This window comes from Ricinus communis, chromosome 5, assembly GCF_019578655.1.
Source record: "Ricinus communis isolate WT05 ecotype wild-type chromosome 5, ASM1957865v1, whole genome shotgun sequence".
In the NCBI taxonomy this organism is placed as follows: Eukaryota; Viridiplantae; Streptophyta; class Magnoliopsida; order Malpighiales; family Euphorbiaceae; genus Ricinus; species Ricinus communis.
The window spans coordinates 9,949,355-9,973,371 of NC_063260.1; the positions used below are offsets into that span (position 1 = coordinate 9,949,355).

Below are 24,017 nucleotides of genomic sequence, written 5' to 3' on the forward strand. Positions count from 1 at the left end.
GATAATGGGGCACTTAGCCCTTCTACAATTTCCTCAACTTAAAATCTTTTTCATTTTGATTTCTAAACTTTGCTCCTATTTAAGAGATAGGGTAAATTCAAAAAATTATGTTAGAGTTTGGCGATTTTACTTTTAAGGAATAGAGGTAATTTTTTTATATTAAATGAGTGACATGTATTTTATTTTTTAATTATAAATATTAATAAAAATTATAAATTTTTAATAATATAAATTTTTTAATTGTTAGAACATAGATTTTTTAATTTTAATTAAATTTAAAAAATAATTTATTAAAATCATAATAAATTGTTAGATGCTATATTATTTGTAAGATCATAATTTGATAAGAGCTCATATTAAATCATATAAAACTATATAAAAATAATAAAAATATAAAATTATATCTAAAAATTGCTAAAAGAAATAAAGTATCTGATATTTTTTTGATACAAAAAATATGTTCGTTATCCAAGTGAAAAAGCGTCAAACCTAGTTTATTAAACTTTAGCCAAAAATATATATTTTGGACTTATCATATTATATTATATTATATTTAATATTATGGAAAGAAAAAATTAGTCCCACTTAATTTATATTCCGGATTTACCCCTAAGTGAGCAATATATATGATGAATGATATTTCTCACGAAGTGAGCAATTTATCTTGTAAAATGGAACCCTTTAGTCCACATGAAATTTCCCGTACATTTTTTGATGAACTTCCTAAAGAAAGTTTGAGCGGAGTTGGAGATGTGTACCAATGGCAAGGCTTCTGGTTCTGGCGCCAACATGTTGCTGCTGCCATAGCTGCAAAATCAAGATTTGAGGCACGGGATGAAGATGTCATTTTAGCTTCCTCTATGAAGACTGGAACTACCTGGCTCAAGGCTATTATCCCATGTATTATCAACTCTACATTAGGCAATGGCTATGATTATGATTATGACCCTTTTGTAGAAAACCATCCTAATGCTCTTATACCGTCTTTAGAGGTTCAACTCTATTGCCAAGATCCAATTCCTGATCTCTCAGGTATGCCTTCTCCTAGACTTTTCCGAACACATATTGCCTATCCACTGCTTTCGGAGTCTATCAAGAACTCTGCTTGCAAGATTGTGTACATTACTCGCAATCCTAAAGATGTGTTCGTGTCACTGTGGCATTTTATGAACACAAAATTTTCATACCCTTTTGATGAGTCATTTGACAAGTTTTGCAAAGGTGTCCATCTCTTTGGTCCTTTCCATGATCATGTTTTAGGGTATTGGAATGAGAGTGTAAAGCGGCCTGAAAAGATACTTTTTTTGAAATATGAAGAGCTGAAAAGTGACCCAAAAGGCCAAATCCAAAAACTGGCTTCTTTCCTTGGAAGGACTTCTATGAAGGAGAAAGAAGTGGAGAATGTGATAGAAAAATGTAGCCTGAAGAGAATGAAAAGCTTGGAGATTAATAAAAATGGGGTGGACCCTTATGTTGGGTTTACCTATAAGTCTTATTTCAGGCAGGGTTCTGTTGGGGATTGGAAGAACAAATTATCAGAAGAAATGAAAGAGAGACTGGACAAGATTACTAAGATGAAGCTAGAGGGATCTGGCTTAGAGCTTTAACAAGTCTATTGTAAGTGCAATAACTACGTTGTGCATGGTTTTGTCTCCTTTGGCTTTGGCTACCAATAAATCATCAACTACCTGTATCCATCTGTCGATGGACTACACCTTTGGGTGGTGTGATTGCAATGTGTTATAAAAAATGTTAATCTATGGATAGACATATCAGATATGGGTGATTTCATTATTTAATCCACTAAGATTATGTTAGTGTGTTGTTTATGACAGATGATTAGTAGATAATGGTTACCATTGTCATTTGTGCATCATATCATTTTGAATATTTTAAACTTAGTAATTTATTTTATTATCTCTCATGCATCCTCTCTCTATTTTAATTTATATATATATTCATTCTAATAATGTTAATTTATAAGTTACATATATTCATATAAAATGCCTATTTTTCTAGAAAGAAAAAAGAAAGGTCATATATTAAATGTTGAATTCCATACAATTATCCAGTTCAACAAAACGGAGAATATGAAAAGGAACATCTTCAATAGCAAACAAAGCAACAAAGCCGTATTATAAGTGGCAATGTTTGTTGTTTGAGGAAACCACTTAAGAGATCAGAATCTAAAGGAGCTTGTTAGAGTTTAAATATCCTTAGCGAGACAACCTGCATAAGAAGATGGCTTGTTTGTTGCTAAAATGACTTGAATTGCTTGTTGACAATCAGATTCCACTTCTTATGAGTAAGAGACAGATATCTAACAAATTGAAGACCAACAACAGTTCCTTGAAGCTTTGTTCCTAAACGGGCACCATTCCTATCCTAATTGCAGCATCCATATTCACTTTGAACTTACCAGCTTCAGTTGCTTTCCAAACTGGACTCTCAGATTGAGAAAATAAACTTGTAATTTGTTAATACTAAAATCACTAAGCATATTACTGGCAATCAATATGAGTTCATCTATTTCTAAAATATTGTACTTAGCTCTTAAACCAAGAGAAATCCAGTCTCTTGTATCAATTTGGGACTCTACAGGAGAGACTGGCATCAAGGCTTTTGCCACCTGCACTCTCGAAACACATGCTCGGTTGTCTCAATATCCAAATGATACCTGATACATAAAAGGGGAAAAATCAACTCCACGATGGACTAATTTAGTCTTAATTGGCAGCGCAAGTTTATATAACTGGTAAGGGAAATTCTGGATCTTCCCAAATCCAAATCCATATAGGAGAGTGGTCCTTAGTATCTTGATCCCTTGCATTCAAAGAGAGTGGGAAATTTCAGTTCCATTGGCACATGATATCCACTTCGGACTGTATAATAGCCATCCTTTGAATACTTCCAAATTAAAGTATCATGTGGCTTTGAACTAGAAATAGGAATTCTCAGAATTTCAGAAGCTTCACAAGGGACAAAATGTCTCTTACAAGTTGAGCATTCCAAAATTTATTATCCTCCGAGAAAAGAGACTGCACAGTTGCATTTTCATCCAATCCTGAAATCAGAAACCAAACTCTATATTCAGGCTGGTTTTTCAACCATGGAGCTCACCATATTCGAATAGGTTGTCCATCTCCAACCAACCATCTAGATCCTTTCTCTATGCATAAATTTGTTGTCCATAATGCTTTGCTAAGTAAAACTCATATTGGAACCTTTATAAGCTTGCAGAACTGGAACATGAGGAGTATATCTAGCCTTTAAAGTTTTTGCTAGAAGAGATCGATCAATAATTATTAACCTCTAAATTTGCTTTGCTAATAAACCTAAATTGAGGGTATGAATATCCCCGAAGCCTATACCTCCCCTCCTCTTGCTCATAGTCATAGACTCCTATGAAACCCAATGGATCTTGCGTTCTTCCGCCTACCTATCCCGCTATAAATTTGAAGTCGATGAATTTATTTTGTCGCAACAACAATTGAAATTTTGAAACAACTCATCATGTCGAAATTGCTTGGATGACTGATTTCACCATAATCTCTTTATCCGCACTTGATAAACTCTTCTCCTTCCAACTTTGCATTTTGTCTTTAATCTTTAAGATCAATAAGCTGAAAACATATTTCTTCGACTCTCCAGTGATTGTTGGGAGTCTAAGATACCCAACACGGTTAGCCACTTCACACCAATTGCTCGAGTAATCACACTCTTGATAGCATCTGAAACATTCTTGCTGAAGCTGATTTCTGATTTTTCAAATTTATTGTACACCATGTAACAATATGCTAGCATTAGCATTTTGCAAAGCACAGGAAAGGAATTCAATACATAAGAAAAAACAAAAATGAAAAAAGTGGATCCGCTTGACGAAGACCTCTAGTGGGTTTAGAAGCTTTTTAGGGCTGCCCACTTATAAGAATAGAAACTATTTTGACACTTCTCATAATAAGAGAAACCCATAAGGCTACAAAACCCAACTTAAGCATAATGGCTTCTAAGATCCACTCCACCTATCATAGGCTTTTCTGATGTCTAAGTTAAGAGCCATATGACCCTTATTACCCATTCTTTTGTTTTCCATATGGTGCAAATTTTTTGAAGGACATTGTCTATTATCATTCTACCTAGAGTAAAAGTTGATTGACACTCATGAACTATTTCAGGAAGGTAATATTTCAATCTATTAGCAATAACTTTAGTAATAAGCTTGAAAATCACAGTACATACTGATGGGTCTAAAATCTTTTGGAGTTTTTAGATTTTTATTTTTGAAATGAGAACAATAAAAATAGCATATGAAAAGAAAGGATTAAATTTGGGATTTAAAACATCATATGTACTATAGAAATAACAATTTATTAAAAAGATTTATAAAAGAATGCAGCCATACCATTAGAATCAAGGGCTTTCTCCTATGACTAGCCTTAGAGTGAAAAAGACCCCGTATTCTTATCACATTCTTTCAACCAAATGATTCTAGCCCTTTGCTTCCACATGATTTCCTCTCTACAAATCAGCTCTAAAATTTGATCTTTCAACTTTTTCTAATTTTCTCAATGTGAACTTGAGCTTAATTTTCAAAATTTTATGATAATATATTACTATAATAAGTTTTAATAATAAAATTATTTATTAAGTAACTTAGCATATAAATAACTATAATATACTCATGACAAATAAATTTAATATTTATGTTTGATATTATGAGACATATAAGAACAATTTTTAAAATATATTTATAATATTTTAAGGATTCTTTTTTCTGTATACATTTCCTTTAAATGACATCCTATTAGATCAATCATTTAATGTTTGTATATATCACTTACAGAAAAAAAAGTCGAATTATGAAGAATATACTAGTGAACAATCATGTTCCATCCATGGGGTCCTTCATTACTCATAGCTGTAACGAGTTGTCTCAAAACTTTTCTTATATCAACTCCAAGTGTGCCATTGAAAGTAGTTTCATGTTCCTATGTGATGAATAACACTAGGGTTTCTCTTAATTCTAGTCGAAAATGAAGAAAAACAGAATCCACCCCATTAATCTTTTTAGCCATTATATAATATCAAAGAAATTGCCAACCTGATCCTATTGAATATCATCCTATATAAGCCTCAAGTATAATTTCTTTTTTAAATTTTCTCTTATTATTATTATTGTTGAAGACATAATAGTAATTTGTCAACCAAATTATCAGACAAGCTGACATGGGACATGATCACCAAATAATTCGTCCGTGAATAACAGAAAATTAAATGGGTTTCAATTCAACTTTCCAAGACACCCGTGAAGAAGATGAGATCAATCGACATGCATTGGGCCAAAACGTCTCTTTTCTTTTTCTTTGTTGGAATTGTTCCTAATCTCTCTCTCTCTCTCTCGTCATATTTAACAATATTCGAATATATTTAAGCTCAGCTAATCTTTTTTTTTTTTTGGTTTTTGTCCCTGTTTGAGAAAGGGTACTCACAGTAAAACCCTCTCAATAAATGTCACTCTATGATAACAAAAGAATTTACATAATACATTTTCTCATAGTTAATTTTTAATGTAATACACATTCCTTCTAACATTTGTTTTAGGTTATAAATAAAATAAAAAAAGAAGAGGAGTTTGAGCTTAAGATTTGTCTAAATTAAAACATATATTAATTGTCAGATTAAATTTTCAGATAAATTTAGTAATTTATCTACTGATATAAATATATAATATTGAATTAATATAGCATATTTTCTTTTCTGTTTTATGAACACTCAGAGTAAAATAATGCTGATTTATCAGAATATTACGTACATATAGTCAAAAAGTGATGAAACAACAAGGATAATATTGTGCTTTTTTTCCTAAATTGAATCACATTTTTATCTCTTTGATCGGTGTGCTATACATTTTCTTTTAATTTTGGTATTGGACCGCAGGTGTATATGATTGTATAAACTTGATGAAGCTCGTATGGTGATGGCATTGACGACTTTTGGGGTTGCCAGATGGTGCACTTTAACCCGGGTGAGGTGACCAATGCCAACAGTCGTATTGGAGTTTGAGCGCTATATCCAACTTACACATTACCACCGAAGTTTAGTGATGGACCGCTTTCATCAAAAAGAGATAAGTATATTATTTTGATTTTATTATTTAATAATTTTTAGTAATATAATTTCTTTTAAATATAAAATATATATGTAGTTAAAAATTATAATAGATACAAATATTTTATTATTAGAATATTAATTGGTAAAAATTTAAGTATTTTTATTTTGATTAAATTATTAGTATATTTTTCATGTTTAATAATATACATTTAAAATTTAATAATTTAAAATATAATTGTTTGACATTAAATTGATCTCATCAGATTAATAACATTTAAAGCTGTAATTTAATAATTAAATAATTAAATTATGAGTTGTTAAACTCTAAATTGATATTATTAAACACTAATGATATGATAATAATAACTGATAAGATTTAATGTGTTTAAATTCTCATGATTAAAACTTTTAACGATAAAGTATTATATTTTTATTATGATTTCTAATAGTATATCACTTTTTATTTGAAAAAGATAACATATTTAAAATTATAAAATAATAAAACATAATCAAATAATTTAAATGTCTATATTGGAATCTTAAACGTTCACAATATATATTTTAAAAAAATTATATCTCCATTTTAATTAAATTTTTTATTTAGCTCTAAAATTAGCGTTGTAATGAAGAATTTTTAAATCCATTCAAATTAATTATGATCTATAAATTTTCTATAGCGAGAAAAGTTAATATAATCACATTTAGCAAGCGTTGCTATTATTAATTGCTCTCCTTCCTGTTTTTAATGGAAAAAAAGAAGAAGAAAATTTGCACATTGACAAACATAGAAATGAATTGGTAATGTAGCAAGACATGTTAAAAGGTTGTACTACAGTGTTCTAGCTGGCAGAGATAAGGAACCCCAATTCAGGCATTTCAGGTGCTTTTATGATGTATGTGCAGATTTCAAATCCATGAAAATGAACATGAAAACAAAATGGAGAACACATTTGATTGATGTCATTGTGAAATAACTCTGATAATTGTACTGAGATTCTTACAAATACAAATAATTTTAATGAAAACTAAACAAATATATGTACTTGGCCATGTGCAAACACCACCTTGTTTATTTATTTGTTTATGTATTTATTCTTATATGAACTTGGCCAAAGACACAAACTTATCATCTCACAATATGTATCACATGTTCCTCAAAGCGACAGGATTGATGGCAGTAATTAAGCTCTATATAGTATACTGCTTCTTTTTTTTCTTTTTCAATGAATTCTAGGAGCATCCATAAACATTATTAGATCCTGTAAGAAAGTGCATCAGATGTCCTACTTTTTGTCTAAAAGTGAAATAACATTAACCCATCAAACAAACAACATTCTCAAACTTCTTGTTACTATTAGGTTGACAGAAGAGCCTTTCAAGTGTCATCTCACACACACACACACAGACATAAGAAATTTGTGGCTACTCTGACATGTCTCGTGAACCAACAGAGACCCAACTATATTCTTCACTTGGTAATTTTACACCAACAAAGGAACAAACTCAATAATGATGGTAAACAAATAAAAGGGCCAAGAGAAGAAAAGAAAAAAGAAAAAAAGAAAAAGAAAGTGTACTTATTGGATCCTCTCCTCTTCCTCCTTATCTACTTCTCCATCCCAAATTTTACCTTCTTCCTTTTGAGCTGTTTGGTAGTGGGAAATTAAACCCCCATCACCTCATTTACTTTTTGCTAGTTTGCAGTTCACTGGTTTTTGCATGAATGACATAAAGAGCCTTCTTGGGTCAGCCTTTATATAAGGGTTTATAATTATAAGGTTGATCATATATGCTATTAATAAATAGAAAAGAGCAGTGCCATAACTGCATATTAGCTTAGGCAGACATTCATGTAAAAGCCAACCCATCAATTTCATTCGTCTATAAATCAAGAAAAGCATCAATTCTCAAAAGAAGAAACAACAAAAATGCCTTGGTTTTTCATAATATTCTTTCTTTGCTCCACATTTAATCATCTTTCAGAAGCTAGCCATAACAAGAAACTTCCATCTGCAGTTGTAGTTGGTACTGTTTACTGTGACACCTGCTTCCATGAAGATTTCTCGAAGAACAGTCACTTCATTTCAGGTTCTTTAATTTTATAACAGCTTCCCCTAATTGTTTCCTTTCTTTTTAATCTGAACTCCTTTTACTGATTCTGTTTCTCAATTTAATGTTTATATTGGATTTTGCACACAGGAGCAACTGTTGCAGTGGAATGCAAAGATGAAAATTCAAGTTTTCATCAAGAAGTGAAAACAGATGAACATGGAGAATTCAGAGTTCATTTACCATTCTCTGTTGGTAAACATGTAAAAAGAATCAAGAAATGTTCAGTTAAGTTATTAAGCAGCAGTGAGCCTTACTGTGCAGTGGCATCAACAGCAACTTCATCATCACTACGTCTAAAATCAAGAAAGCAAGGATTACACATTTTCTCAGCTGGCTTTTTCAGTTTCAAGCCACAAAAACAACCAAATCTTTGCAACCAAAAACCAAGTATCCAAGATTCTAAAGAATTCAATTCCAAGAAAATCTCATCAATACCTACTATTGGTGCTGGCAGTATTCCTTCAGTATCATCACCACTTCAAGACCCAACAATTCCTAATCTCCCTCCTGTATCACCACCACTTCAAGATCCAACAATTCCTAATCTCCCTCCTGTTAACCAACACTTTTTCCCTCTTCCTTTTCTTCCTCAGCTTCCACCATTACCACAGCTTCCTCCTCTTCCACCTCTTCCAGGATTACCTAAATTTCCACCGATCCCTGGGAAGACCACAAAAGAAGTTAAAACCTCCCCTGAAAGTGTGAAGAAAACACCAGAATCAGGAGAAGAACAACCAGACTTTTTCTTTCCAACACCACCACTTTTTCCACCAAACCCTTTTCAACCACCACCAATTCTTCCACCAAACCCACTTCAGCCACCTCCATTAATCCCTCCATTGCTTCCTCCAAACCCATTTCAGCCACCTCCATTATTCCCTCCTAACCCTTTTCAACCTCCTCCATCTCCATCGTTTCCTTTCCCACCAATTCCTGGCCTAACTCCATCACCACCTCCACCAGTCTTTCCTTTTCCTCCTTTCCCCCCATTCCCTTTCCCTCCTTCGCCTCCTCGAATTCCAGGAATCCCCCCTGCAGCCTCTAGTACTACTTCAACCACCCACAAAACTTCTCCTTGATTTATCTGTCAATGTAAAATTATCCAATAATGTCTAGAGTATTTAGACCAAATTACCTTTTTCATATATATTTTCTTTCCTGTCTAGCAAAGTACAGCTAAATATATTAGCTATATACACACTTGGGGTTGCCAGAGTAGTTTTGATGTATCAGGAACTGTGTTTTCTTAATAATAAAAGAAAGAGAGCAGAATTATTGTACTTAAGACTAAAATAAGGTTCTAATCATCTGCCTGCTGCAGGCTTTTCGTATAAATAAATATATTAGGATGTAATTCCTCAAAATAGTTTGATGTAATCTGAAATGCTTACCAGATTAATTAGCTTGTTATTTAATTATAAATTGAGAATTTATATTTAAATTAAGTTGGTTCCTTCTATCCATTTATAAGACACCAAATTGGAATTTCTTTTCTGTTCGTGTGGTTCTATATTGTACATAGAGTGGCACAAAATCCCACTCTTTTAAAGCTTGCATTGGAAACTCTTACTACCACCAGTTTTCCTGCAGAACCACGATACATCTCGAGTCCTTCTCATGGCTCTTCTGCTAATGCAGCATGCTGCTAACATCTCACTCCGAACAATCTTCGAAAAGTCACAGTCAAAAAATAAATGATTTATAGTCTCAGAATTATTACCACAAAGCGCACAGAGGTCATTATCTACTTTTCCCCATCTCAGAAGTTTCTGCTTAGTGACAAGTTTTCTCTGTATAACTAAGCCAAGATATGAATGCATGTCGTCGAGGGATGTGCTTTTCCTGACCCCACAACTACCTACGCCAGACCCCTTCTTGCTCAGGAAATTCCAAGCACTAGCAGCACTGTAAATTCCATTGAGCTAGGCTTCCATAAGATGTTATCATCTCGTGGGATCAAGCTGAAAATGATTTCTGATGTAATCCCAAGCTCGAGCTGTCTCCATATCAACAGGATCAGGCAGCTGCCAAGAATTGTTCCTCCATAATTATGCTACTTTTGCTTTTCTCGAGATTTAAGAATCTCTAATCCTTGGATTAGGGAACATATCATTCACAGACAAGCCATTAAGCCAAGAATCAATCTCACTCCTACCAATCTTATACTGAAAACAACCTTTAATCTCACTCCCAAGTTTTAATAAATTGGCCCAAATCCAACTAGCTTGATGAACAAGACCCCAAAAATTCATGAGCTTCAACTTATTTCTATTAATTCAAACAGCTCGTATTGAGACTTTATTGACGAGCAATTCCAAAACATATCTGGTAAGTGCAACTTTATTCCAAGACCTCCTTCTCTTTTAGGCTTCCATTTTATCAAACCATGATTTCTATTCTGATCAGTTTCTCTCAGAGGAAGCGCCTACAAACTTTCTCAACTTCATTGACAATTTTTCTTTTGTATGATAAAAACAGAACTCCAGAAAACATGCATGCCTAACAGTACAGACTGAATAAACTGTAAACGCACAGCATAGGATAAATGTTTAAAAGCCCAATCATTCATCCTTTTGAGTAGAATTGGAAACAAGACTCTAACAAGAAGCAGCTGATAAGCTGGAAGACATCAATGGTTAAAGCCCAGCAGCAATATCCAGCTTAGTTCTGTCCTCAACATTCTGAAAAGTTATGGAGCTCTTGTTATTGTTCGCTTGCAGCCCAGAAGCTTGAAGAAAATGTTCCAGAGCATTTTTAAGCATCCCCATAGATTGCAATTTCCCATGACAAAAGAGAAATAAATCATCAGCGAAACATAGATGACTTATTTTCAGAGCCCGACATCCCGAATGATAAACAAAGCTTCCTTGACAAAATTTCTCTTGATATCTTGAAAGATACTCAATTGCCAGTGAAAATTGTAGAATAAAGGGAGGAGAGGACTTAATTGTAAAAAAGAACCTTTCTTGTATCATATAAAACTTTAGTACAAACTCTTTGTACTATCACAGACTAACACACTCCTCTCGTGCTCACACTCTCACCACCCACTAGACCTGTTCATGGGCCTGGGTACCCGCCCAGACCCGCACTCTTCTGGCCGGGCTTGGACAACAATTTTGTGTCTGCTTGAACCTACAAAGTACTTTCTAGGGCTTGAAATTTATATAAAAATCAAAGCCCGGTCCGATGCCTAGTTTAGTTAGAAAAAAAGAAATGTCATACCTAACACTCAAACATGTGACTTTCAACTTATAATTTAATGCTATATACCACTTAACTACCTATTATTTTTGTTTATAATTTTATTGTTATTAATAATATATTCAACAAAACAAAACCCTAAATCTAGATGTAACTACAATTTGGGATAGGTCCGACTCCTAGCAATGCCCAGGCCCGACCTCTATTTATAAGTTTAATAATTAGTTGGACCGGGTCGGACTTTTCAAAAAATTTCAAACTCGGGCTTGGGCTCAGAGATATTAAAAAATTCTCGGGCCTGGAAGGGCTCGGGCTTGTCCAAAATCAAGTCAGGCCCGGCCCGAGCCCGCCCAGGCCCAGCCCATGAACAAGTCTACTGCACACTCACTTTGGGCACACACCTCATTTATAACTTCACACCTTTAATTTTTTTGGTTTTGCTATGTGTACCCACATTAAGGAGCCAAATTTCTTTTATAGTTTGCGAAGTCGGTTATTATTCATTTTATAAAAATCGGTTCTTTTGTTTTTAATTATTGAAAATTCAAAAAAAAAAAAATTCTCTAGAACTTCACAGAGATAGGGATATAATAACCTTCAATACTTTCTCTTACCGACTACTCTCTCTTAACATGTGTCTACTTATCATACTAAGTTGTTGATTGAAATCCTCGAATTTTGCACCACTGATTCCTTTAGAAAATATATTTGCAACTTGGTCTTCAGTCTTGATATACTTCATCTCTATCTATCCATGCAAGATTTTTTCTTGTACAAAGTGATAATTACCTTCACGTATTTGATTCTTGCGTGGAACACTAGATTTTCAGTCAGGTGAATAGCTGACTGATTATCACAATGCAATTGCACCAATAATTAATAGTTTGATGAAGATCCCTCATAAGTTGCATCATCAATGTACAATCTTGAGATGCCATAGTTGCTGCCTGATACTCTGCTTTAGTACTTGGCAATGATACTGTAGGTTATCTTCAAACCCTTGAGGTTGCTCCATGTATATTTCTCGATCCAATTCTCCATGCAGAAATATATTCTTTACATTCATCTGCCAGATTTTTAAATCCTGCAAGCAGCTAAGGCTAATAGAACATGTACCATTGTAATCTTTGCTACTAGACTAAATGTCTCGTCATAGTCCAGCTTATATGTGAGAATCCTCGAGCCACCAATCAAGCTTTGTACCTCTCAATTGATCCGTCAAGACGAATTTTTACTTTATATACCCATTTGCAGGATATTGGCTTCACTTCTTTGGGCTTTGGAACTATTTTTCAAGTCTCGTTCTGCTTCAAGGCTTCTATTTCCTTATCCAGAGCCTTCCTCCACTCTTTGCTTGAGAATGCTTCATCCTATGTTGCAGGCTCTTTTGCTTTTCCATCCTTAACAAGTGCTGGATTGGCATACTTGGGATTTAGTTTGTGTTGCCTTTTTGTCCTTCTTAACTGTGGCCCAATTTCTTCTATATTTTCGACATCTTAAATTTCTTTAAATTGACTTAGTCGTGCTTCTTCTAGTGTTTTATGCACTCCCGTATGCCATGGAGATTTTGCCTTCTCAAGTGACTTTCCTTTTTAGGTGACTTTTCACTGGCTATTTCTATTTCTGGTTCTACTTCCAGAGTGCTTCCTTCGACTGTTTCCTCTTGTTCAAATCTTTCTTATATTTTCTCCTCAATTTCTTTTGAGTCTGATAAAGCCATTGCTTGAGGACGCCACCAAGATGACGTTTCATCAAGTATCACATTTCTTGAAGTATGACATCTTCCTGTTGTAGGATCACAACACTTCCACCCTTTCTTTGATTATCATAACCCACAAAAATGCACCTTATTGTTTTCTTATTGAACTTGGTGCCTAAATGATCAAGTACGAAAATATAATATATGCAACCAAAAACTCGAAAGTGACTTACAATGGGTCTTATATTCCACAACTTCTCAAAAGGTGAAGTCGATCCAAGCGGCGTCTCTGGCAACCTATTGATCACGTGCACAGCCGTTTTCATGCACTCTGTCCAAAACCAAGGTGGAACATTCTTTGCATGAAGCTTACTTTTGCATATTTATGTAAGATGCCTATTCTTTCTTTCTATTACTCCATTTTATTGTAGAGTCTTAGGATATGTCAATTGTCGTCGTATCTTACAATCTTGTAAGTACTTCAAGAATTCATATGAAGTATATTCACCTACATTGTCGGTACGTAGACACAAAACTCTCTGACCAAACTTCTTTTTCAGCTGTCTCCTTGAACTCCTTAAACTTGCTTAAGGCTTTTGATTTTGCCTTCATAAAGCATAATCATATGTACCTTGGAAAGTCGTCGATGAAAGTTATCATCTATCAAAAATCACTAATGGATGGTTGTTTCACAGGTCTAAACACGTCTGAATTAACCAGCTCTAGAGGCTCCTTAGCTTTGTACTTAGAATCATCATAAGGTAACTGGTGTGCTTTCCCATACTGACATCTAGCACATATCGTATCCTTTCGAACATCTGGCTGAGGGAGTCCCTTGAGCATGGACTTATCCATCATTTCTTTCAACTTGTGATAGTTCACGTGTCTTAGCTATGCATGCCATAAATCAGCTGTCTCAGTTCTTTTGGTATTATCCGTGTAGGCTGTTTGTGTTGACATCACGTAGACAGACTCTAGCTTTCGTCCCTCCATAAGTGGCACAGTTGTTGGCTTTAGACTCCGATATACTTTCACATCTTTTGGCCCGAACACCATATAGTTTCCCGAGAATGTGAGTTATGACATTGATATCAAGTTCTTCTTCATTCCAGGTACATGAAATACATTCTCAAATGGTACTTGCCTGGAATTATATCTAGGCACTATTATCGTCTTGCCAATGTGTGTGATGGGTAACCTTGAGTTGTTTGCGGTGATAACAACTCGTCCCCCTTCATACTCTATCATGCTTGATAATTTTTCTTTATCTTCTATCATGTGATTAGAACACCCAGAGTCTACAATCCAGTTATTATTATAATTGATAGATTTAGCACTTACCATGATAAGCGCTTGCTCCTCTTTTAGCTTAGTCGTAATAGAGGGTCTAAACTCATCATAGTCGCCAGTTAGCACTTCTGTAATGAACATAAAGCTTGAAAATCCCATTCATCTTCACTTTCAACTTGAGGTTGAGTGGATATTGTAACATTCCTTTCTGCCCGTTTAAATCCACAATCTTGAGCATAGTGACCTCGTTTAACACAGTTGTAACACTGACCATTCTTGTGATGGATAGTTTTATCTTCTGACAGATGGTTGTAGTGAGCTCCCCCTTGTTGCCAGCTCCTTCTTTGATGACGTTTTTGGCATTCTTCCTGCTTTATTTCCCTCCACTCGATCTTGCAGCATGAGGAGCCTTACCCTTTTTATTGTTAAAGATGGCTTTCTCCTCTTCCTGACTGATATTTTAGACATTTATTTATCTAAAGCCTGATTTACTAATACATTTTCCAACCCATTTAAAGACGGCTCCTTAGACCATCCATGAGTTGTCGCGACGAGTGCATTAAACTCGGGACGTAACTTACGAATTATGATCCTCCTCATTCTTGTCTCCATAATTTGATTTTGAGGATCTAATTTTGAAATTTCTTGACATAAAGTTTTAACTTTAGTAAAGCACTCACTCACCGTTATTTCACACTGCGATATTGATAATAACTCGTTCTCGAGTTATTATAGCTTGGCATCATTCGTTCGAGCGAATAATCCGGCAAGAGTGTCCCATGCCTCCTTGGGTGTTTTTGCATCCCTAATGCATTGTAATAAATCATCCTCCATAGATACCGACAAAGCATACATAGCTTTACTGGCCTTGACATTTCATCTTTTAAGGTCATATTGACTTGTTGGGGATGTTGTCTCACCCCCTCTAATAATTTTCCATAAATCTTGACCAAGCAAATAAAATTGCATTCGAGTACTCTAAGTTCTATAATTATTAGAATTAAATTTTTCAAGACTACTCACCGAATTGGATCTATCCGTCATTTATGATTTGATTAATTTTTTTTAATTAATCAAGTAAACTTGGTCCCAGACCAATAAGTTTCACAGTTCCAAACTGCAAACTAGCAGCGCCTCAACGTAATACTAACTCTGATCACTTACTCTTGAAGCATTTGGAAGCCGGTCCCTAATTGCCTGCTCTGATACCACTTGTAGAATAAAAGGAGGAGAAGAGCACTTAATTGTACAAAAAGACTTTTCTTGTATTAAATAAAATTTTAGTATAAAGTATTTGTACTGTCACACACTAACACACTCCTCTCACATTCACTCTGGGCACACACCTCACTTATAACTTCACACCATTTAATTTTTTTGGTTTTGGTACATGTAATCACATTGAGGAGCCAAATTCTTTTTATAGTTTGTGAAGTCGGTTATTACCGACTTTGTAAGAATCGATTTTTTTTTATTATTATTGAAAATTTTAGAGAGAGAATTTTCTAGAACTTTAAAGAGAAGAGAGAGGCGTTAACATTAAAAATTAATAAAAAAGAGATAGGATCACTCTATCTTGACTCTAGAACTTCCAAAACAGGTCTCCCAAGCTGCTATTAACTAGAATAGAGAAACGAGGAGTTCTAACACACTCTGTAACTAAATTAACAAATTTCAATGGAAAATTGAGAGCCATTATTAATTCTTCAAGGAAATCCCAATCGAAGGATTCGACGGTTTATTTGGAAGTACTTCCACTCATCCATAGTCATCTATTGGTCACTAGATATCAAAAATTTCCTTTTTACATGGCATAAAAAGTAGACTAATAATTACATTCAACTCTAATAATGAAGATCTTATGCCAGGACTTACAATGAGTTATTATATGTATCGACAACAAGAGTATATTTGCTAGGACTTGATCTTGCTTACTGTATTATTCAGAACTGATACTGCCTAAGAATATACAAATCCTTTTGAACTTTATCAGTTTTGTCTAAACCTTTTAATTTGCAATTCTACCCTATTTCAACTTTATCCAATTTTTTAATATCGATTGTTTGTATTATATGTGACGTGACTCACACATAGTATTGTATCTCATGTAATGTGAAATTGGTGTAGAATTAAATCGAAAAAAATGTATAAATTTATCATCAAATTTAACAGTATGCTTCCCTCCTCCCATTCATCACACATTAGTAATTTTCAAAAAAATCCAAATATTAAGAATTTTCAGGACTCTACCATCTTCTCAAATTTAATATAAAAGTATTTGTTTCGAATTAAGATAGATCAGTATGAAAATTCATACTGAATGATACAATTAAATACAAAACGTAATAATAAAGTTTCAAAAATTTTCTATTTTTAAATGATAATATATTTTCCAAATTAAAGCAATTAGATTGAAACTAATTTAAAATATATATAATAAAAACTAAAAATCAATATAATAATATTATACTTGTATTCGATAATTACATATTATATAATTAAAGAAGTTTGTTCTACTCTATCAAGCTAATATAAAAATTATGTATTAAATAAATATGTGTATTTAATAATTTCAATCCATCAAATTGAACATTTGCAAATATCTTAACATTATATTTAGTTGAAATTTTATAAAATCTATGAAATTTATTTGCAAATCTAAAGTTTATGTATTTTAAATACAGTCAAAATTAATTTAATATTCTATGTTATCAAATTTGTGTGAAATTAGTTATAGTTAAAACTAATCCTAATAAAATAAGTAGAATTTCCAAATAAATTTCAAATTCATAAACTAATATAATTCATAATACTAAAATATCTCTTTCAACTTTATTATTTTCATTTTACTTTCTCTCTCGTACTTTTCTCAAATGAAATGAATTTCTTAATAAATCTCACAACCAAACATAACATAAAATTAAAATTTTATGTACATATACATCTTGAGCTGTGATATTATATAGTGGAAATTAGACCATATAATATATTCACATATGAAAAACTTGATCTATATTAACAAAAAAATAGCAAAGTACAAGCACTAATTTTGTGTTTTATCTATGCGATTTGTCTAAATAATACAAGGATCATGTAATATTATTTTATATTTTAGTATATTAAATGAATAAACTATTAACATTTTAATATCCATCGGATTAACATTCTTCATTTATGGTGATTGATGACATAGTGTCTATTTATTAAAAGAGATTAGTATACACTATCTTATTAGTTAGTGTAAAGTTACATGGTTGTAAAAATTACTCCATAAACATAATTAATATCATATTAGTACTATATCATCATAAGTTAATAATATGTATTAATCTATTTGTACTATTTTCGTTGTTAAAATTTTAAAAATTAAAATAAAATTAGGGATAATTAATATTGAAATTAAATATAAATTTAGTGTTTCTATTTTAGATTTAAGCCAATAATTCTATATTTTATTAGAATAGAATTGTTAGATTTATATTGAGGTTTTTAAAATTTGGTGTTAAGTCCGTTTTTTAGATTTGGACTTGTTGATTATAAAAATAATCTTTTAAGGAGTTACACATATTTCAAATGTAATCCAATCATTTGCTTTGTGACGTAAGGCTGATCAAGTACGAAAATAAGTGAATCCGTGGCCAGAAAATGCCAACCAAAGGACTTGTAATAGGATCTTCTTCCATCAGGATCTGTAGGCAGTGAGACTGCAATTGTTCTTGCAAATGCGCTTTATAATTCAAAGGAGAATGGGATAGTAAATCCTCTCAAACAAAAGATTTAGACTTTCACCTTCTCAATTGGGACGTTGTTGGAGTTCTGTTCATGACTAGATATAAAAATAATCTTTCTGGACATCTTAACGATTACCAAAGAGGTCATGACAGTAGGAAATCAGTCTCCATGTATTTGTATTTGTTTCTTCCTGTTATATGCATTTCTCCTGAGTTCTTTTCATTTTTATTCGGGATCTTTTCTTTTCTATCTCTTGAGAAATTTAGTGTTTCCATTTGCTTTAATATGTTCATTGAAGATTAGTCCAATTGCAGACTCATTCCTCAGTATATTTGGTAATAACTAATCAAGTTGTGTAACCAAAAGCCAGTTGAAGAAAGCTGTAGGTCGTTTTCATGAGCGTCGTTTGTCTTTGTCATCTGCGAATGAAAATATTTTTATAGATAACAAGCTCTTGTTATTTGTAGTTTGCACCTGTCATTTACAAGCTTCTTGCTTAGAGAAAAAGACATCTGATGTGTTTCTAATCAATACTGATAAGCTGGCCAATTAATCAGTTTGCTCCTGTCTCAAACGGGCTAACTTAGGAACTTCCTCCATGGGTTTCTGTTAGCTTCTGTTTGTTGTTTTAAAAGATAATGTTCTTATGTGTATGGTTTTTCTATAAGGTTGTTTATTGTCAAAAGACAAAATAACGAAAGAAACAATATTTATATTCTTGTCAACAATGTCTCTGTAACTCGGTCCATATAAAGCAAAAATCATTTTCCATTCTATTCAATTATCAGTATAAGAATTTTTTTTTTAATTTCCCATTACTGCAACACTTTCGATAATTACAATGGAGTCTCCAATGAAACTTACCAGCAAGTTCAATTCTAGTTCCTGTTTACTCATGGCAATCGAAATCTTGCTGAAAGAAGCAGAGAAAGGATCAAACTTTGTTTTCTCCCCTATGTCATTTAACTCTATGTTGAGCCTGATTGCTGTAGGAGCAACAGGATCTACGTTAAACAATCTACTTTCCTTTCTAGGATCAGAAAGTATCGGTGAACTGAATTCCTTGGCTTCACAAATTGCTATTTCAGTATTATCTCCAGAAAATGAAAATCATGACCTCGCTAGAGGTCCGATTGTATCTTTTGTTAATGGCGCTTGGGTGGATCAACGATTCGCTTTGAAGCCTTCTTTTGAAAAGATTGTGAAAGATGTCTACCATGCCACAGCCGAAAAGGTTGACTTTGCAAATAAGGTATTTCTGATCATATTGGATTATCTTTTTCATTCATTAATTATTTCATAATTATGCAATAAAAACTCTGCAAACTTTCCTACCCTTAAAGGGTTGAAGCGACCAAGCAATCTTGGCCTAACAAATGATGAAGACTCTAAATCTATCTTCATTAATTGTTGCTATTAGTCACTTCTTATCTTTGATGCTTGTCTTTCAAGGCTAACCAAGTGGTTGATGAAGTTAATTTTTGGATCGGAAATGCAACCAAAGGGCTCATCAGAAACCTCATCCAACCAGGGATTCTAGGCAGTGATACAGCTCTTGTCCTTGCAAATGCATTATACTTCAAAGGAGCATGGGATCAAAAATTTGATTCATCTAAAACTGTAAGCAAAAACTTCCACCTTCTTAATGGTCGGACCGTTAAAATTCCTTATATGACCGAGAGATCATGCTCAAAGCATTACTATGGCTCTTTTGATGATTACAAAGTTCTGAAGATGTCATACCAAAATGGTCAAGACACCAGGCGATTCTCCATGTATTTCTTTCTCCCAAATGCAAGAAATGGATTGCAAAATCTAGTAGATAACTTCAAAGCCAATCCCATGATATTGAATAACCCTGTTCAGGTACAGAAGCGATGGCTTACTCATTTGTGGCTTCCTAAGTTTAAGTTTTCGTTCGAGTTCGAAGCCTTACAAGCAATGCATGAGTTGGGGCACGAGGAACAACTTTTCAATAACCTGGGACACCTTACCGAGATGGTAGATTCTCCACAATCTCCTGTCATCTCAAAGTTGTTGCACAAGTCATTTATTGAAGTCAATGAAGAAGGAACAGAAGCTGCAGCTAGCTCTGCTGCTATATTTGCAATGAACTGTGGTGGCAGGCTGGAATTTCCAAGCTTTGTAGCTGATCATCCTTTCCTTTTCACAATCAAGGAAGAGAATTCCGGGATTATTTTCTTCGTTGGAGCCGTACTTAATCCTCTTTTGGTCACTTGAACTCTAACTTTTCTTTTTCCCGATCTATTTCTCCGTTTCTTGATGTGACAATGTCCTGATGAGATTTATGTTTATGTTTCTCATTCTGGATCTGCCAAAACAAACTTGAGGAAAATGAACCAAAAGAATTATAAATGATCTTTTTGTCTGAATAACAACTGGTGATCGTTTTCTCTGAATAACAATTGGAGATCATATCCCCTTGACCATATAAAATGAAATTCAATCTGTCTGTTCTTTCTTTTGACAATTCTTCAGAGTTAAGCTACTCAATTATATACTTAGACCAATAATAATTCATTATCACTGTAATAACTTACGCATTGTAATTCCTTTCATGATTTCTCAATCTAACTGGTTGACGATATCAAGTATATATGATATTGCATTAACATAATACTTTGATCTATCACGATATAGATACTCACACCAACAATTTCAATAACAGATTCTGACCTTTATCATTTTCATTCTACGTGGGAAATAGTTGTTCTTGGCTCAAGAAGTACAATATTAGAGAAACTTCTTTCGTTTCTAGGATTGACAAGTAGCGATGAGCAAAAATCTTTGGCTTCATTTATTGTAGCTAGATTCTGTGACAAATTTTGAATATGAATGCTGAGATGTTTATTGATCAATGATGTGTAATTGTATTGTTTCTGTATTCTGAATTACAAGATGAGTATGAATTCTGTTATATACAACATGTGTGTAACGGTCCTATTGCTAATTTCCAACGTTAACTTCCTGTTAGGAAGAGGTAGAAGCAGCCTTTTCCCTTAGGGGAGAAGTGTTGCTCCTTCTTTCCTAGCTAGGCCTGTGATGATCCAGTCGGGGCCAATGCCCACCAGTCCTTATATGTGGTCTTTGCACGATGAGCTTCTACATTGTGGTATGATCTGGTTCTTCAACATTCCCCCTCAAGATGGGTGCGAATAAATTGATAGAACCCATCTTGCTTAGAAGTCTTTGGTGGCTTGCTTTGTCTAGGGCCTTGGTAAAGATGTCTGCCAGTTGTTCTTGGCTTTTGACAAACGGGGTTGTGATTTCTCCTGATTGGACTTTTTCTCTTATGAAGTGGCAGTCAACTTCAATATGTTTAGTCCTTTCGTGAAAGACTGGGTTCGATGCTATGTGTCTGGCTGCTTGGTTGTCACAGTACATCTCCATTGGGTCCTTGCACTTTATTCCCATGTCGGTGAGCACTTGCTTAATCCAAACGAGCTCGCTAGCTGTTGATGCCATGGCTCGGTACTCAGCTTCAACACTAGATCTTGCTGTTACTGATTGCTTTTTGCTTTTCCACGTTACCAGATTTCCTCCTACAAAAATGCAAAACCCAGAGGTTGATTTTCTGTTGTAACTGCCCGCCCAATCTGCATCGGAGAAACCAGCAACGATGTTAGCATTATTATTATTTTTCATCAAAATACCTTGGCCTGGAGTACCCTTGAGATATCTTAAGATTCTGTCGACCGCATCCAGGTGGGCAGTACGGGGAGCATGCATAAATTGGCTAATCATGCTTACGGCATAGCTAATATCAGGCCTGGTGACAGTCAGATAGATCAATTTTCCTACCAACCGCTGGTAGTGACTTATGTCACTTAAAGGGTCGCCATCCTCTAGATTGAGACGGTTTTTTGTTTCCATTGGAGTATCTACAGGCTTGGCTCCAATTTTTCCTGTTTCTTGCAGAAGATCGAGGCCATACTTTCTTTGAGATAGAAATAGTCCTTTATGAGATTTGGCTATTTCTATTCCGAGAAAGTAGGTTAGTTGACCGAGATCCTTGATATCAAACTCTTTCTTTAGAGCTAGTTTTACTTCCTCAATCTCCTTATTGCTATTTCCTATAATAATAATATCATCCACATATACTAAAATAATTATGGTGTAGGTGTGAGTGTGTTTAACAAACATAGAAGAGCTCTGAGGTACACTTGCCGAAATTAATTTTTAAGAGAAACCCACTAAGCTTGGCATACCATGCTCTCGGTGATTGTTTCAGCCCGTAGATTGCCTTTTTTAATTTACATACCAGGGAAGGCTCAGAGGTTAATGTGTGGCCTGGTGGAAGTTTCATGTATACCTCTTCGGCTAGGGACCCTTGAAGAAAAGCATTCTTGACATCCATCTGAAATAAGCTCCACCCTGAGTTAGTAGCAATGTACAATAAAATACTTGACCGTGCTCATTTTAGCTACTGGGGCAAAGGTCTCTTGGTAATCTACACCATAAGTTTGGGTAAAACCCTTTGCTACTAGCCTGGCTTTGTACCTTTCAATGGTACCATCATGCTTGTATTTGATCTTATATACCCATTTACAGCCAACTGGTTTTTTATTTGGTGGTAGGGTAACAAGATCCCAAGTTTCATTTTTCTCAAGAGCCTGGAGCTCTTCTTTCATAGCCTTACACCAATTAGGATCGGTGTTGGCATCATAGTAAGATGTAGGTTCAGTGTGTGATGTGAGAGTATTTAAATAGGTCCTGTATGAGGATGAAACAGAGTTATAACTAATAAAGTGATGAATAGGGTACGATCGAATTGGACACATAGTCCTTTTAGCCGAAAGGCAGGAGGTCCGGTTGGTCTAGTAGATCTTCGCAGGCGAGTTCTTCATTGGTGACTCATTCCGTAGGCAAGTTCTTCCAGGTAACTCAAGATCTCCCCTAAAGAAATTGCCACAGGAATGGAAGGCATTCCCCCCGAAGGGTTAGAGCTAGGGCCGTGATGGGCACAACGGGTGCTCATCAAGAAGTATCCCAAGAATGTCAAAAAGGAAGAGTTAGAGGGAAATAGATCTGCTGGGGGAACTGTGGGAGGAATGGGATCACAAGGAAAGTAAGGGGTGGTTTCATGAAAGGTCACATCTCGGGAAATGTAGGATTTGTAAGTGATAGGATCATAACATTTGTAGCCTTTCTTTTCTGAGGAATATCCTAGGAAAATGGTTTTAACACAACTTTTGTCCAACTTATGATGACGTCTGATGTGGACAAAGGCAGTGCAACCAAATATTCGAATATGACTGAGGTCAATTTTTCTTTGTTTAAGAAGCTCTAGAGGGCTGAGATTGTTAAGAATAGAGCTGGGGAGTCGGTTGATGTGATAAGTGGCGGTAAGGAGAGCATCCGACCAAAATATGTGAGGAACATTGTTTTGAAAGAGGAGAGTACGAGTAATTTCAAGAAGATGTCTATTTTTCCTTTCTGAAACCCCATTTTGTTCAGGGGTATAAATGCAAGTAGTTTGGTGCAAAATACCGTTTTGAGAAAAAAAATCAGAAAATTTCTTATTGACATATTCAAAGGCCATTATCCGAGCGAAAGATTTTAATTTTGGCGTTGTACTGATTTTTAATAAAGGTAAAAAAGTTGAGGAAACATGTAAAAACCTCATTTTTGCCTTTTAGTAAATAAACCCAAGTAAGTCGAGAATAATCGTCAATAAAAGTGACAAAATAGCGGAAATGATTATGGGATGTAATGGGAGCGGGTCCCCAAACATCAGAGTGGATTAAATCAAATAATTTTTCTGATTTGGTAGACGATGAAGGAAAAGGTAATCTAGTATGCTTTGAAAATTTGCAAACATCACAACAGCTTGAATCTATTTGAAGTT

The 24,017-nt window shown here is 34.2% G+C and overlaps 3 protein-coding genes across 3 annotated transcripts; all 3 read left to right on the plus strand.

Annotated features, from left to right (window-relative positions):
• Positions 1 to 663: 663 nt before the first annotated feature.
• Positions 664 to 1,817, plus strand: LOC8276958 (cytosolic sulfotransferase 5). Its single transcript, XM_002525879.3, has one exon. It carries the CDS (start codon positions 672 to 674, stop codon positions 1,605 to 1,607), a length of 936 nt encoding a protein of 311 aa, XP_002525925.1. The 5' UTR covers positions 664 to 671; the 3' UTR covers positions 1,608 to 1,817.
• Positions 1,818 to 7,752: 5,935 nt separating this feature from the next.
• Positions 7,753 to 9,503, plus strand: LOC8276959 (proline-rich protein 4). The gene is made up of 2 exons (XM_002525880.4): positions 7,753 to 8,199; positions 8,311 to 9,503. Exons 1-2 carry the CDS (start codon positions 8,040 to 8,042, stop codon positions 9,300 to 9,302), a joined length of 1,152 nt encoding a protein of 383 aa, XP_002525926.1. The 5' UTR covers positions 7,753 to 8,039; the 3' UTR covers positions 9,303 to 9,503.
• A 9,457-nt stretch (positions 9,504 to 18,960) lies between these two features.
• LOC8276961 (serpin-ZX) lies at positions 18,961 to 20,538 on the plus strand. Its single transcript, XM_002525882.2, has 2 exons — positions 18,961 to 19,400; positions 19,601 to 20,538. The coding sequence occupies exons 1-2, from the start codon at positions 18,990 to 18,992 to the stop codon at positions 20,387 to 20,389; spliced, it is 1,200 nt and encodes a 399-aa protein (XP_002525928.2). The 5' UTR covers positions 18,961 to 18,989; the 3' UTR covers positions 20,390 to 20,538.
• Positions 20,539 to 24,017: the final 3,479 nt, after the last annotated feature.

Coding starts and splice junctions, on each gene's coding strand:
- LOC8276959 (XM_002525880.4), top strand. CDS start 8,040: ATGCCTTGGTTTTTCATAATATTCTTTCTTTGCTCCACATTTAATCAT. Junction 8,200..8,310: donor GAACAGTCACTTCATTTCAG/GTTCTTTAATTT, acceptor TTTTGCACACAG/GAGCAACTGTTGCAGTGGAA.
- LOC8276958 (XM_002525879.3), top strand. CDS start 672: ATGGAACCCTTTAGTCCACATGAAATTTCCCGTACATTTTTTGATGAA.
- LOC8276961 (XM_002525882.2), top strand. CDS start 18,990: ATGGAGTCTCCAATGAAACTTACCAGCAAGTTCAATTCTAGTTCCTGT. Junction 19,401..19,600: donor AGGTTGACTTTGCAAATAAG/GTATTTCTGATC, acceptor TTGTCTTTCAAG/GCTAACCAAGTGGTTGATGA.